Genomic DNA, 14,632 nt, shown 5'->3' with positions numbered 1-14,632 from the left:
ATACTAAATTTGATGAAAAACTTTTTTTTTTGCCTCAATCGAAGTATACACAATGTTTCTTTTCTGTTGATTGACTCGAGATTTGTTCAGCATTTTTAATTGTTCAAAGGAAATCCATTCGAAGGAAAACGCTAATTCATGCGAATTTACATATATATTCATATATAGCAAATTAATTATTAGTAAGAGATGGCTGATCTGAGTGAGACGTGAAAAAGCATTTTCGATTGTGAAAAAAAAAAAGGAAAATGATAACTACATGAAATACCATGTAATTTGCTTCAAGTTAAATTAAAATAATGATTTTGAGTTCAACAAATGGAACACAATGAGAAAGCATACGAACAAAGAAAATCAATATTATTAATTATATTGCTAAATAAATCACTTAAGAAAACAATATATAAAATCCAACTGTGTTTTAATTTTCTTCGAATTCTTCTTTTGGATTTTCCGTATTTGCAACGATTCATGTAAATTACTATCCAAATAATAATACAGATAAAATGAAGTTGATTTCGTTTGAGACAAGATTCAACTGCCTAAACCTAACAGAATCACCTACTCATTCTATGATATCATTTGAAATAATGGGCATCATGCTCACGCGACGAGATGTTGTTTACCAACTTTCGATATGAACTTTGTTCCGTTTGATTTACAAAAAGAGTGAACACGACTTCAGAGGCATTTGAAAATGAAACTGTACGTATAACATACAACATGTTGTGTATGCTATTGAGAATACGTTGAACCGGCATGTGTGCTCACATGCAACAGCTGTCAGATGTGATAATGACAGTTGCTTCGTGAACTGTCTAGGTTTTAGTTGTTTGGAGTGTCAGTGCTTGACTTTTTGCATAATAATTCCGATTTCTCTGCTTTGTTTACAAACACACTGACGGAATGTTGACTAGGTTGGTTGTTTTTTTTTTTGCGACGATCAATTAAAAAAGTTGTTTCCTATTTTTGACACAATATCAAGTGCTTTTTTCATTGCTTTTTATTAGGATTTTACGAACAAATTTTTGGAACGAATATCGTTTGATGGTGAGACAAAAGTTAAAATCGAGGGGCAAATCACTCTAAAGTAATTTGTAATAGAGAAAGTAATCGAGAAAGTAATTTACGTGTAAAAATCTCGATTACTTTTGAAAACACAAACACTTTTGAAAAGTAATCGACATTTTTACACGTAAATTACTTTCTCGATTACTTTCTCTATTACAAATTACTTTAGAGTGTTTCGCCCCTCGGTTAAAATCGTGCACATGAAAAAATTCTTGTAGTTAAATAATTATTATTAATAAATGATCATATAACTTGTGCCATTTTTTTTCCAAATACAATATGTAGTCAAGCTCATTTCAAGCAATGCAGAACAAGGTGGAAGTGAGCGTTTTGCAAGGGCGTGTGGTTGGACTTCAAGATACTTTACCAAATGGAAAGCCGCTTTTTTCATTCAAAGGCATCCCATATGCTCAATCACCTATCGGTGAACTTCGCTTTACTGTAACCATATATTCACAAACGTTTCCATTGGAATAGAAGTTAAATTTATGCAATTATATTCCGATTTTAAGGCGCCAAAAGCACTGGAGAAATTTAAAGAACCAGTTTTAGATTGCAGCCGCGAGAGAGATCCGTGCTACCATAAAGACATGATCAGTTTAGAGACAGTGGGTTCGGAAGACTGCCTTTTTCTGAATGTTTATACGCCAAAATTAAGCGATGCAAAAGATTTGCCCGTGATGATTTGGATCCATGGTGGAGCATTCGCATCGGGAAGTGGGGACAGCGACTAGTATGTGCATGATTTTTTGCTTTATTGAACTCGTGCCAATTCATTGATTTGATTTTTTTCAGCTTTTCACCCGAGTATTTAGTCGAACAGAATGTTATCGTCGTCACAATCAACTATCGACTGAGTATCTTAGGCTTTTTGTGTTTACCTGATGCGGGCATTTATGGCAATGCTGGTCTCAAAGACCAGGTAAAATCTAAAAGATCCGTTTTGAATGCAAATTTATATTAAATTTTCATTAATTTGTGTTTTTAATGAAAACGGTAGCGCTTAGCAATGCAATGGGTGCAACAGAACATTGGCAAATTTGGTGGAAATGCTAACAATATCACCTTATTTGGAGGTATTACATTACGATAGGTATAATGTTATACGATATAATTATTATAACTTCTCCATTCTAGAGAGTGCAGGAGCTGCTTGTGTTCATATTCACACACTGTCCGCGAACTCTCGTAAATATTTCCACAAAGCCATTTGCCAAAGTGGAAACGCAATCATGGAATGGGTTATGCAATCGAAAGCAGAAGAAAAGTCGAAAATTCTCGCTTCGCGTTTGGGATGCACCGAAACAGATCCACAAAAAATACTCCAATTTTTGCGTGGCATCGATCATCTTCCAACACTTTTTAAGGAATATTTCGGTACTCTATCCGATGACGAGCGTCGCAGAGGTCTTCCAATTGTATTCAAACCGACTGTTGAACGCGAAACGGACGAAGCGATTATTACAAAACCACCGTTGGAATTGATGCAAACACAAATTGACGCCGCCTGCATTCCAGTAATGATGGGGTACAATTCCAAAGATGGCCTTATTATGTTGATCGATGCACTGAAAAACAACAAATTTGAACAGTATGAAAAAGATTTGGCGGTGTTCATTCCGAAATCAGTCAATTTGCCGGTGCAGGATGAGCGTTGTAAAATTCTAGCAAACAAAATTAGGGATTTCTATTTAAGTGGCGAAAAATTGTGTGAAAGTACCCTGGATGGCTTTGTGGATTTATTGACAGATTATCATTTCACTATTCTTTCATACCTTGCAGCTGAGCTCCATTCTAGATATCAAAATAGGTGATTCTTTTGAAGAAAACTGCAATTTTTTTACCGCATTCTAATTGAAAATTTGTTTTTTTTTTCAGTCCAATGTATTTTTTTCGGTTTTCAATAGACAAAGATTTCAATTTGTACAAAAAATTTACGCTGATGGCATTGGGAATGCCAAAGACAGATATATTCAAAGGAGCTTGTCATGCCGATGAAATTTACTACTTGTTTAGGTGAGTAAGCATTTGTCTGCGAACATAATCGATATTGTACCTTGTGTCATACTAGAATATCCTATTTATTTAAACAGTTGTCGAAAATTCTCCAAGAAACCAAGTGATTTTCCCGAATCAGAGGTACTTTTGCGTCGAACGTGTGCGTTATGGACGAATTTTGCGAAATATGGTGATCCAACACCTTCAACGAGCAACTTCCCACTGTGGAATCCTGTCAAGAAAATCGCAGCGAATGAAAAAGACTTTAAGCTGGATTACTTCGAGATTGATAACGATCGACTCGTGAGCTGTGTCAATCCAGATGGCAAGCGAATAGAGTTCTGGAGAGAAATTTATTATAAATTTAACAACGGACTAATGAAAGCGAAACTATGATATATTTCTATTTAATGTTGTATTTGTATCGTTTATTGGAAGCTGGTTTTTGTATAGGTAAAATGAATTTTTCTAATAAAAATATTTCTTGTTCACAAATGTACAGTTTTCATGCAACAATTTGATTAGAATACTGATTCAGCCGATAGTGATAGGTGCATCTTGCGTGTTGGTGTGCGTGGCATTTGTTTTTTGGGTAATTCCTTGAGCATTTGAAGAAGTCTATTGAAATCGGGTCGATCATCGATTTGATAAGCCCAACTCAGCATCAAAATATCCTTTACCTCTCGTGTTGCCTGCAGATTGGCTAGTGTTTGCTTCATGCCACATCCAATTTGAAAAATGATCGAGTGCGGTGGTTGTCCCTTGAATGGAAATTCTCCCGATAAAATTTCATACCAAACTGTTCCGAATGCATAGACATCGGTTGCTTTTGAAAATAGCAGTTCGTCGTGCACTTTTTTCGTTTGTTTCAGGCTTCGATTTAGTTCGGGTGCAAGGTAGCAAAGCCAGTTATTGGGAATATATAATCCGTTGTTGCATCGCAATTTCTTTGCACTAAACAACCCAAAGTCGGTTATAACCACTTTGTGATTTTCAAGGAAAATATTTTTGGTCGTTAAGTCTTTGTGAACGATTTCTTTTGCATGCAAATAGCTCATTCCATTGGAAATTTGCTGCGCGATACTCGTGGCTCTGTATAAGAAGAACTTTTCGCGAAGCAAGTGAATGTGTGTGTACAATGTGTTTCCTTTGCAGAGAGAGGTTATGATTGCCTGCGGTTCAGTGCAAAATCCCATAAATAGAATTAAATTGTCATGCCGAGTGTTTTTGAACGTTGCAATTTGCACTTTGAATGCATCCAATGATTGTGCATCATCCAGGTAGTTTTCGTTGAGCAGCTTAACAGCTACATCACCATGCCATTGTGCTCTCTTGACAATTCCGAAGCGACCGCGACCGATTACATCCAACATTTTGATGTCACCAAAATTTATGCCCCATTCCGATTGACGATCTTCTGTTGAATCGGATGGCACAGAATCAATGCTCAAAGCAATCGATTCACTAAGCGAAATCGACTCTGACGATCGATAGGATAGAGTCTTTGGTATCGGCTTCTCGACTTCTTCTTCAACATGGATCGATGGTTCTTTTTTCGGTTCACTGGTCGAAGACAATTCCTCAAAATAGTTTTTCAATATTGCCAATGTACTCGATGATCTGCGATGGCTACTTGCCAGATTTGATTCAGGCGCAACAACGGTGGGCGACTTCTTGCTATTCGATCGTGATGATGATGTTGAAAAAAAGAACCCATTGCCTGCGTCAATGATTTCTGGCGACGGCTGTGGCACATTATTGGTGGTATCCAAATTGAATGTCTGCTTGAATTCGGTCATTAGCTCAGGTGGTACACCACACGAGGGAGGTACACTTGATTCACAGTCTTTGTGGCAACTGTACTTACATTCGATGCACTTTAGACCGAAAAACATTTGCTTATTGCAAAAATCACATGTGCTCAATGCTTTGAATTTCTTGGTGAAACGATGCGCTATCAGCGGTCCTCGCTTGAATGGTGTCAATGGCACTTGATTTTTATCAGTCTCTGTGGTTTTCGATTGACTATCAGCCGGTATATGGTGTAAAATTCCATTCCAATACGTCCACGACAAATCGGATGGTTCCGGGACCTTGTCAGTTGTCATCGATTGATGGCATCTCTTCAAATTGAACATCGCTCGTTGCCAGCGCAAAATCTCATTCTCCTCAATGCCCGGATTATTTTCGATCAACTGACGCAATTCATTGTTACTTTTGTCCAAAAGCAGTTCAAGTGTGCTAACTCGTTGCCAAACTGCATCCAAAGTACTATCACTCAAACCTAAAATTAATTTTTATTCCATCTCTGTTAAATTACCACTTCGATTGATTCGTCTCTTTTTGATCGATTTTTTTTTTCACTCACCAACCACTTTCAGCCATTGTTTCAATTCGGATCCAGTTGATGCTAAACCTTTTGGAAGTCGTTTGGTCAGTTGTGATTTTGTAATTAGTAATTCTGCGAACATTTTCACCAATTTTGTTTCCAATTTTCGAATTTCCTGTTGCGTTAGTTCCGCACTTGTCACACATTGAGTACGCAGTGCTTCAAGTCGATCGGTCGACAGATCAATCATGCTTTGAATTACATCAACTTTTTGCCGAATACTTTCGGTTTCCGAATCCATTGTGAAAATCCACCCCACTTAGCTGAAAGTCGTGCTCGTTTTTATTTACACCGATAATGATTTGTTTACGTATCGTGTTGTTGTTGATGCCATAGGCGTCGCTTATGAACTATATGTGATTCATGCGAATGACGTTTATCTCAAGCCTGTCAATGCTACACTTGATCTGTTGTGATGCAGCGCTGTTGTCTGTGTCGAACTGTCAAACAAGTGTTCATGTACTATAACTTGACGACGTTCAGCGGTTAGCGCTATAAAACCAAAATGAAATGAAGAGAAGAGAAGAGAAAAACAGCGCATTTATTTATACATAATTTATTGAAAATCTCATATAATTTGATTTTTGATGCAATTATAACATTATTTTTGCAGCAAAATTTTCATTCCTGTATTTACACGATATAGCAACAAAGTAGATTTGAATTTTTTTTTTAGACTTTCATTATTTATTTTAGTAAAGTCGTTTTATTTATATTTATATATTTTTTTAAAACAATTTCCCTGGCATCGACTCTTGTTCCTTTTTTTTTTTTTTAAATAGTCATTTGTTTTCAGCAAATTTGGTTACAATTTAAAAATGGGGGAAAAATTCGAAATTAAATGCTGAATATAATAAATAAAACTACAATGAAATGGTCAATGATGCATTTTTTTTTTCCAATAAGATAAACAAATATTAATTACGTGTTATTTTATCGCTAAATTTGATAAAAAGATTCGACAAAATGTCATCACGAAAAATTTAAGGTACATAAATAAATCGAACGAATGAACGAATGAAAATTAAAAAAAAAAACAGAAGTACATTTTTTTTTTCATCTCCAATGAAATGGTGAAAGTCTTATTCAAAATAAATAACTATAATAATTTAGACATAGGGTTTAATAATTGTTAAATCACAAGACAAATTAAAATATAATAATGTGTTTGTTGGTTGTTTCTCTGCAATTTGTTAAAATAGACACTCACATACGATGTGAAATAATATGTAAATTCAATCAATTGGATACATTCGTTCGCGTCGCATTGTGCAATTATTACTATGATTTTTTTTGTTGGTTTTCTTTTCCCTTCAGTAAATTGGTTTTACAACAATTGTTCTGACTGATTCAATAGCAACTATGTAATTTGTTTTTTTTTTTTTCATTGAGGTGGAGGAGGTGAAGAGAAATCATTAAATTCAATAATAAATATATTTACAATCGGATTTGTGTTCTCATGCTATTATCCCCAAGTGTATTTAGAATACTGATTCAGCTGAACGTGATAGTTGCACAGGATGCGATGGGCTTCTAGCTAGTCTTTTCTTCGGTAAACGCTCTAGGAGAGTTAACAATTTTGCGAAATCGGGACGATCTTCATATTGAAAAGCGGAACAAAGCATTAAGATATCTTTAACGTCACGCGAGGCCTGCATATTAGCCAATGTGTATTTCAAACCACGGCCAATTTGATAAATGGTACTTTCAGCTGCTTGCCCCTTGAATGGAAATTCACCGCAAAGTAGTTCGTACCAAATCGTGCCAAATGCATACACATCGGTGGCCTTGGAAAATGGTAAATTATCCTGAGCCGGACGAACGGCACGTAGCTGCCGTATCAGTTCTGGTGCTAAATAGCACAGCATATTCTCTTCCAGAAGCAGACCAGTCGCAGTATATTTCAATTTCGTTGTACTGAACAACCCAAAGTCGGTTATAACCACTTTACCATTTTCAAGAAAGATATTTTTCGTTTTCAAATCTTTGTGAATGATTTCTTTGGCATGCAAATAGCCCATGCCCTGAGAAATTTGCTGAGCAACCAAAATGGCACGATACAAATTGAATTTGTCGCGTCTTGAATGGATATGCGTGTACAATGTATTTCCTTTGCATAACGATGTGACCATTGCCTGTGGTTTCATACAGAAACCCATAAATAGGACCAAATTCTCGTGTCGAGTCTTCTTAAATGTCGCAATTTCTAGTTTAAATGCTTCCAATGCATGCTCATCGTCTAAGTACCCTTCATTAAACAGTTTCACAGCTACATCTCCGTGCCACAAACCACGATGAACTGTACCAAAACGGCCGTGCCCAATTTCCTCAAGTAAATTTAAATCTTCCCATGGAATGTCCCACTCTTTCAGAGATAAACTATTTTGACGTGGCCAATGGCCATTGCCACGCTCCTCCGTCGAATCAGATCGTACCGAATCAGTGCTGGCACTGATCGAACCGGACAACGATATTGTTTTATCGGTTTTATCACTACCATTGCTGCGTGTTGTGTCCGTCAAACCAGACGATTGAGTGCGATCAATGGTGATTCGGTGTTGCATGAATTTATCATGCATTTTAGTGGAATCTTTAAATTCTTTAGCCGAATCAGTCTGATCAGTTTGGCGATGTTTATGTATGACATTGCTTGATGAAGCAAGATCGGGAAAATGGAATTGAGTTTGTTTTAATAATGCCGCTGGTGTGTGTGGTGGAACCATTAATAGAGCCGGACTCGATGGTGACGAACAACTTGAGCCAGCCGAACTACTATCCGGTGCTCCAATATACTGATTTGAAAATGCTTGCGATCTATGGCGATCTCGTCGTGCCGACGAAAGAAAACCGCCCGATTTTACCATGTTCGGTGATGTGTTGGGCAAGAAAACATCTGACGGCAACGTTTTCTTGAATTCGTCTATAAACGCCGGGGGTAGTCCACATGACGGCGGCACATGTGATTCACAGTCTAGAATGATGATGATGATGATGACAAACAAAGTGATTAAATTGGACATACAAATAATACGAACACAATTTGCGTGAAAGTGACAGTTACCTCTGTGGCATCGATATTTACACTCTTTGCACTTCAGTCCGAAAAACATTGGTTTATTGCACAAGTCGCACGTATACATAACATTGAATTTCTTAGTAAAACGATGAGCAATCGTATGCCCTATGTTCGTATGGAAAAATCACAAAGAAAAATGATTAATTCAATGAAAGTAATGAAAATATAATGAGACTGACCCATTCCACGATTGATGATAGGCGTGCATGGCGAACGAGGCACCGTCAAACTGTTGTCAGCTATGTCATTGAAATGCTCGGGGTTTGGTTCGGTGTGCAGTCTGGCTCTAGGCGTTGGTAAATTTGCGTTTATATGAAATGGGGTACTTGAGGCTACCGAATAGTTAAAGTTTTCAAGTGCATGCATCGTGTTCGATAAATTTGTCGTGGTAACCGGAACACAGCAATTCGTGCTCGTAATACTGCTACGATTCGCATCAGCGTGCCCATTGTTCCATTGCGACTCCTGCGATCTGGATTTTGGAATTGAATTTTGATCCACATTGTTTGATGCATTCAATTGTGGGCTAGTCGTAACTATGGGCGGTGTAAACTGCTGCTGATACGAATAGTTATGATACGAGTTATTTGATTGCGTCGAATGATTCATTGTCACAACAACGGCTTGATGCCTTTTCCGTGCTGGTGGTGTGCCATTTCGCTTCCCACCACTTTTCGAAATTAATGCATAGCTGGGTGAGTTTGGGGGCGAAGGCGATGGCGTTATGGTACTATTATCTTCGGGCGATATTAAATAGTGATGCCTTTCGGCGACGGTATCAAGTGTTTGGCTCTTGTCGCGTATTGTAATGTCAACGGTTTGCACATTATTCTCAGCCACTGAATTCACCATGCGATTGTACTGTTGATGTTGTTGGTAACGTGATGTCAATCGATGCGTACGCGGTGATGCACTTGCGGATACATGCTGCGTACTCTGGCGAATGTCCCATGAATCCCAAAACAATTCGATCGGCTCATTGGTACCCACTGTGATTGCCTCGCGACAACGCTTTAAATTGAAAATAGCACGCAAAAATCGACGCACCTCCTCTTCTCTAATATTTACATTGTGATTCAGCATACCACGAAGCTCACCGTCGTTTTTATCCAGCAAAATCTCTAATGTATTTACACGTTGCAACACGACATTGAGTGATTCTTGACTCAGACCTAGAAAATGTTAACAATATTTAAACAATTCTTCCATTGAAAACCGCACAGAGAAAGAGAAACGAGAAAATCGAACAGAGACAAAGAAAAATCACATACCAACAACACGTAGCCATTGCTTCAGTTCTGCTCCGGTCGATATGATTGCTTTGGGCAGTTTTGCCTTGGTAATCAGTAGTTCGGAGAACATTTTCACGAGCTTCGTTTCCAGCGTACGGATTTCTTGCTGGGTGAGCTCGGCACTGGTGGCGCATTGTGTTCGCAAGGCTTCGAGGCGATCCGCTGATATGTCAATCATACTTAGTATGACCTCTATGTCGTACATCCGCGGCCCATGTCGTATATTCGTCTCATAGTCAGTTGTCGATTGGTTTATCTCATTTGCCATTCCATAAACCGAATGTAATATGTATCTTCCAAAATGAAACGCTATTTAAAGCGTTTGTTTGTGTAGCAATACGACCACCACCACCGAATTGCTTGAATTTTGTCGAATTGTGATTGAAATAAGTTTTCACTGAAAACTATTTCGTTAACGAACGCTGCCTTATGGATTCCATCTTCGATACTCTTTTTCTATCGATTTCATAGAAAACCAGCCAATCCAGTCGACAATATGACAATATAACTTGCACGAAAAAAAAGAAGATAATTAAAGGTTAAACGCACTTTTTTGTTTAGGTTGTGCTTTTTCTTCTCTCTCACTTCGTCAAAAGTGGAAACATGAAAAAAAAATTCTTTATGTTTGGAACTACGCGCAATGAATACTATGCACACATTCCATCCAATGCGCTGAAACAAAAACTTTATTCACTCGCTTTCTCTCTCTCTCTCTCGCTTTGCTTCGATTTCCAATTTAAATTCGACGAAATCAAAGGATAATCGAGCGAATTTCTTTATCGCAATATGACTAAAACATTATTGTAATAATTTAATTTGTTTCCTATTCATTTGAAATAAAACTAAAGGGAAAATATTCTTTTCTAAATAAGCTTTCGAATCTTGTTTGTATGTTGGAAAACTCTCACACAAAACACTGACTGATGTCACTTTTCTTTTTTCCAATCATCGCCATATTTTTCTCGCTCTCATCAAGTTTTTCGTTGGGCTCTCATTGGCTTTCGCCTCTGCTATAAAAAGTCTATGAAAATGACATTTCGCTCTCACCAAACGTCTCTCTCTCTCTCTCTCTCTCTCTCTCTCTCAGTGCTTGTGTTAGAAATAGTGAGGTTATGTTCGGTATGAATACAAGAATGAAATGCTATGGTCTATTTGTACATAAGTATGAATAAAAAACAATGAGTTTTTCTCCTGAAATCATTTTCAATTGAATGCAAATAAAAACCAAGTTCTCGTTTTTGTTTTGTTAAGAAATCAATGCAATTTTATTACAATTGCAATTTTATTGATCGAATCAATTGCGCTCATCATACATTTCGATTCCATTGAATTTCCCTCCGAAAAACCAATTCTCATTGAGAATCTATTGTTGTCCTTGGGTTTCTGGCAATGTACGAATAATGTCTGAATCTCCTGGATCGGTGATGGACATTGTGCAGACACGGAAGTATTTACCGCAAGCAGTTCCCAATTCAATGTTGTTGCCGCTGTAGTGGTGGACTCCGGTCTTGGCCAACATAGCGTAGTATTCGATTTCAGATTTTCTGCGAAAACAAAACGACAGTTTCAATTAGTAAAAATCAGCTCAAACACAAAAAAAAAAAAATCAATTTGGCATTGAGCAAAAACAAATCTCAGAAAGAGTCTCTAGTAATTGTATCGTCACAAAACTCAGAAGTAGCAAATAGTTGGTCATCATTCAAATGTAAAAGTTTAATTTGGAAAAAAAAATCGCATAAATCTTTTCACTTACAACATGAAATAGTCGATTCCGCTTCCAAAACCATATGCAATCGATGTCCATTCAATCGAAATCAGTTGGCGTGACTACTCCATAGGTTTTCTTTTGGACAATATCCGCATGCACGTGAATGACCATGTGTTGAATTGAACGAACGGCAATTGTGAAATCGCCATTCGTTCCACTGATCGATCCCCCGTGCGCATTTGGAATTATTGCCAAATTTCTGAAAACATACTTCTCAGTCACACGTTCGCGACTCCATATGGTTTCAAAAATGGATCAACATATCGTTTGCAAGAAAACTCTACTTCTCAATAGTCATTTCATTTTACCTGAGTGGTGGAGTGTTGTTGGCGATTATGATCAATTTAGCCTTGCCTTGACGCAATGTCTTCAAGGTTTGTTTGTATCCCAAGCAGAATTTGCCGGATTTCATGACCAAAGCCAAACGGGAATTGGTGGATTCCAAAGCCTTTTTCTGTTGCACATCATCATCATCGAAAATGAAAGAAAACGAAATGGAATATTAGTCACAGTGAAACTACACATAACCTCACTCTTCAGTATTGAGTTCCGACAACGTGGTTTGATTCAACCGATTGATAGAAGAAAAAAAAATCGCAATTTTTCTTACCTGTTTCTTTTGGGCAACCATTTTGATGCTTTTGAATTGACCTATTTGTGAAAAAAAAATCAACAGAAATCAACCGATTAGTTGAATTGAATTGAAAAAAAAAAATTGAATAGAATAGGTGTTTTATCAAAGACGAGTTCGACACGCGTACCTTACTGCTCAAAGTCTGAAGGAAGAAGAATGTGAATATGTGTTTGACGCAATACCAATGCCTATCGCATTCGCTCATTCAGTGTTGACCGATGCGATTTTCTCACATTGTTGAAAATTGCCTCTCCGAACAGCCAATGTCAAATGTTGTGCTTCGTTCACGCTATCGATAGTCAAAATAGACAACTCATTTGAAAATGGAACTAAAGACCTTGTTAGAGAAAGAAAACATTCACTCAGAACGTAAATAGAAATAATTCTGTATTGCGATGGAAATGTAATGTTTGGTGGGACAACATGTAAAAAATGAAAATATGGAAAGAAGGTTTTCAATATTTCACATTTTACTGCAATGCATTGAAAAAAAAAACGTATTGCTCTTATGGATACATTACCTTTGACATACGAAACTTAGTTATGCTATATCAAGTATATCAGTTTCCTCCATAACCGTCATACGACTCAAAGCATTGATGTTCAAAGTTATTACCTAAAAAGTTGTAAATTAAAAATGCAGCCGAAGCCAAGCAGCTGAATTCTCATCAGCTTGCAGTCATTGCGAGTGGCAAAACGCAAGTTTGTCTCAGAAATAAAACACACACTTCTTTGCCAAATGAAAGTACATTGATTGTTTATTTATTCATGAGCGAAATTGTATAACGAGATTCATGGCTTAACTGCATTTTACGCTATAAAAATTTGAATTGAATGAGTTCTAGCAAGAAAATGAAAATTGCAGAATAAAAAAATTCAGTGTTCGGAACACATCATTCGAATGAGTTTTTGATTCTTTTTTCGTTTAATTTACTCATATTAAATGGCAATAAATAGTGTAAATGGCAATAAAATAATGTGGATCGTAATATTTGCATGTGGTAATGAAACCAGCAGAAACCGAGTCATGATTTCATCAGATGTGTGCAAATATGTTAATAATTAAATATTCTTGGTCGATCATTAATAATTGATTTATCGAACGGATGTGTCACTTGCCAGATGGATGGCACTGCTGATATGTATGCTATGCTAAATTCGTCGAAAATCTATTTTACCTGGTCGTAAGTTTTCAAGTGTGCTATTTTTGTGAAGTGGTTCACCAGCTAAATTAGCTTATTATTACTATAGTTTTGGAATTCAACTGTGGAATTGTGTTCTCTGAAACTATTGTGCAATCGTTGAAATTGCTTTTGCATTTGTGGGAATAACTTTTCAATGGATTTACTTTCTCTTGATGTCGTTGCTGTCACTATTTTCCACTATGTTTTGCTTTTTATCACTTTCTCAACATTTCGATTCAGTTCAAGGCATTCTATTAGAAAAGTATCCCATTTGGGGTTTAACGGAAAAGAGGTCACACTCGTACAAAAGTTCATGATTTAATCATTTATTTTTCTATTTTATTCCATTCTAAAACCGACAAAATAGAGAATTGAGCTATGCAACATAGTAAAAAGCAACTTAACATTGGTCACGTCGGTCACAAAGTATCGTTGTTCTTTCAATAAAATTTATCGATTTTCAAGTACACTTTAAATTATGATAGCATTGGTTGATAACAAATAGATGAAAAAAAAACTCTTCACCACGTTTCATGAAATTAAATTGCTAAATTTACAGCTTGATTTATTTGTAGACTTTATATTCGATTCAATATCGATTACATTGCTTATGAGGTATGTAATGTAGAACGAAACTGTAATAGAATTCGGGAAAGAACAAATTCTTTCTTCAGTTCTTTTCTGTATACAATTTGTAGATTATTATTACCACGTGCTACCATTATTTTTGTATTCAGTTGCATGTAAAACAATTAGAAGTGATGTACTTGCCCTTCTTTGAAATTCAGAAAATAATGAATTAAGGGAACATTTCTTTGATGCCCGAATCTTGTTTAATTTGCTCTTCATTTTGAGTTGAAATCAATGATCGTCCTTTGAACATCTTTAACATTTTGATCCGGAACATAAATCTTCATCGCTCAAATTAGACTCACTTTTGACAGGAATAGTCTGTGCTATTTGATGATTAATATGCGATAGCTGCAGATATTCCCGGTATGGTTCAGCAATCAATTATTTCATGGATTTAGCAAAAGAATTCAAAATATAAAAGCAAAGCACAAGCTCATGAGTGTGTTTTGTTTGTGTTAGTCAACAGAAATATACAAAGAACTCAATATAAATATTTTATTTCAATAAATGCCCGCATTGCCGTTTTGTAGGCAAACACAATTTGAATTATCTTTTCATTTCGTACAAAGTGTAATGACTGAAATAAT

The 14,632-nt window shown here is 36.6% G+C and overlaps 4 protein-coding genes across 4 annotated transcripts; 1 reads left to right on the top strand and 3 right to left on the bottom strand.

Moving 5' to 3' along the window:
* The first annotated feature begins 797 nt into the window (after window positions 1-797).
* On the top strand, window positions 798-3,564 carry LOC129578951 (esterase B1-like). Its single transcript, XM_055468349.1, has 9 exons — window positions 798-917; window positions 1,011-1,050; window positions 1,357-1,512; window positions 1,584-1,804; window positions 1,867-1,993; window positions 2,072-2,147; window positions 2,209-2,881; window positions 2,950-3,087; window positions 3,165-3,564. Exons 1-9 carry the CDS (start codon window positions 907-909, stop codon window positions 3,463-3,465), a joined length of 1,743 nt encoding a protein of 580 aa, XP_055324324.1. The 5' UTR covers window positions 798-906; the 3' UTR covers window positions 3,466-3,564.
* Window positions 3,470-6,207, bottom strand: LOC129578941 (kinase suppressor of Ras 2-like). Its single transcript, XM_055468307.1, has 2 exons — window positions 5,438-6,207; window positions 3,470-5,353 (listed from the first exon to the last, which is right to left on the bottom strand). The coding sequence occupies exons 1-2, from the start codon at window positions 5,697-5,699 to the stop codon at window positions 3,591-3,593; spliced, it is 2,025 nt and encodes a 674-aa protein (XP_055324282.1). The 5' UTR covers window positions 5,700-6,207; the 3' UTR covers window positions 3,470-3,590.
* Window positions 6,208-6,332: 125 nt separating this feature from the next.
* Window positions 6,333-10,851, bottom strand: LOC129578923 (kinase suppressor of Ras 2-like). Its single transcript, XM_055468222.1, has 5 exons — window positions 10,412-10,851; window positions 9,806-10,334; window positions 8,714-9,706; window positions 8,520-8,639; window positions 6,333-8,429 (listed from the first exon to the last, which is right to left on the bottom strand). The coding sequence occupies exons 2-5, from the start codon at window positions 10,092-10,094 to the stop codon at window positions 6,940-6,942; spliced, it is 2,892 nt and encodes a 963-aa protein (XP_055324197.1). The 5' UTR covers window positions 10,095-10,334; window positions 10,412-10,851; the 3' UTR covers window positions 6,333-6,939.
* A 210-nt stretch (window positions 10,852-11,061) lies between these two features.
* On the bottom strand, window positions 11,062-12,461 carry LOC129579062 (60S ribosomal protein L30). Its single transcript, XM_055468627.1, has 4 exons — window positions 12,356-12,461; window positions 12,205-12,245; window positions 11,903-12,048; window positions 11,062-11,370 (listed from the first exon to the last, which is right to left on the bottom strand). The coding sequence occupies exons 2-4, from the start codon at window positions 12,223-12,225 to the stop codon at window positions 11,190-11,192; spliced, it is 348 nt and encodes a 115-aa protein (XP_055324602.1). The 5' UTR covers window positions 12,226-12,245; window positions 12,356-12,461; the 3' UTR covers window positions 11,062-11,189.
* Window positions 12,462-14,632: the final 2,171 nt, after the last annotated feature.

Source organism: Sitodiplosis mosellana, unplaced genomic scaffold (genome assembly GCF_009176505.1).
Source record: "Sitodiplosis mosellana isolate CC-2019 unplaced genomic scaffold, AAFC_SMos_1.0 Smas_scaffold_1, whole genome shotgun sequence".
Lineage (NCBI taxonomy): Eukaryota > Metazoa > Arthropoda > Insecta > Diptera > Cecidomyiidae > Sitodiplosis > Sitodiplosis mosellana.
Note: the sequence above shows the minus strand (reverse complement) of the source record. Positions and strands in the feature narration are given on the sequence as shown.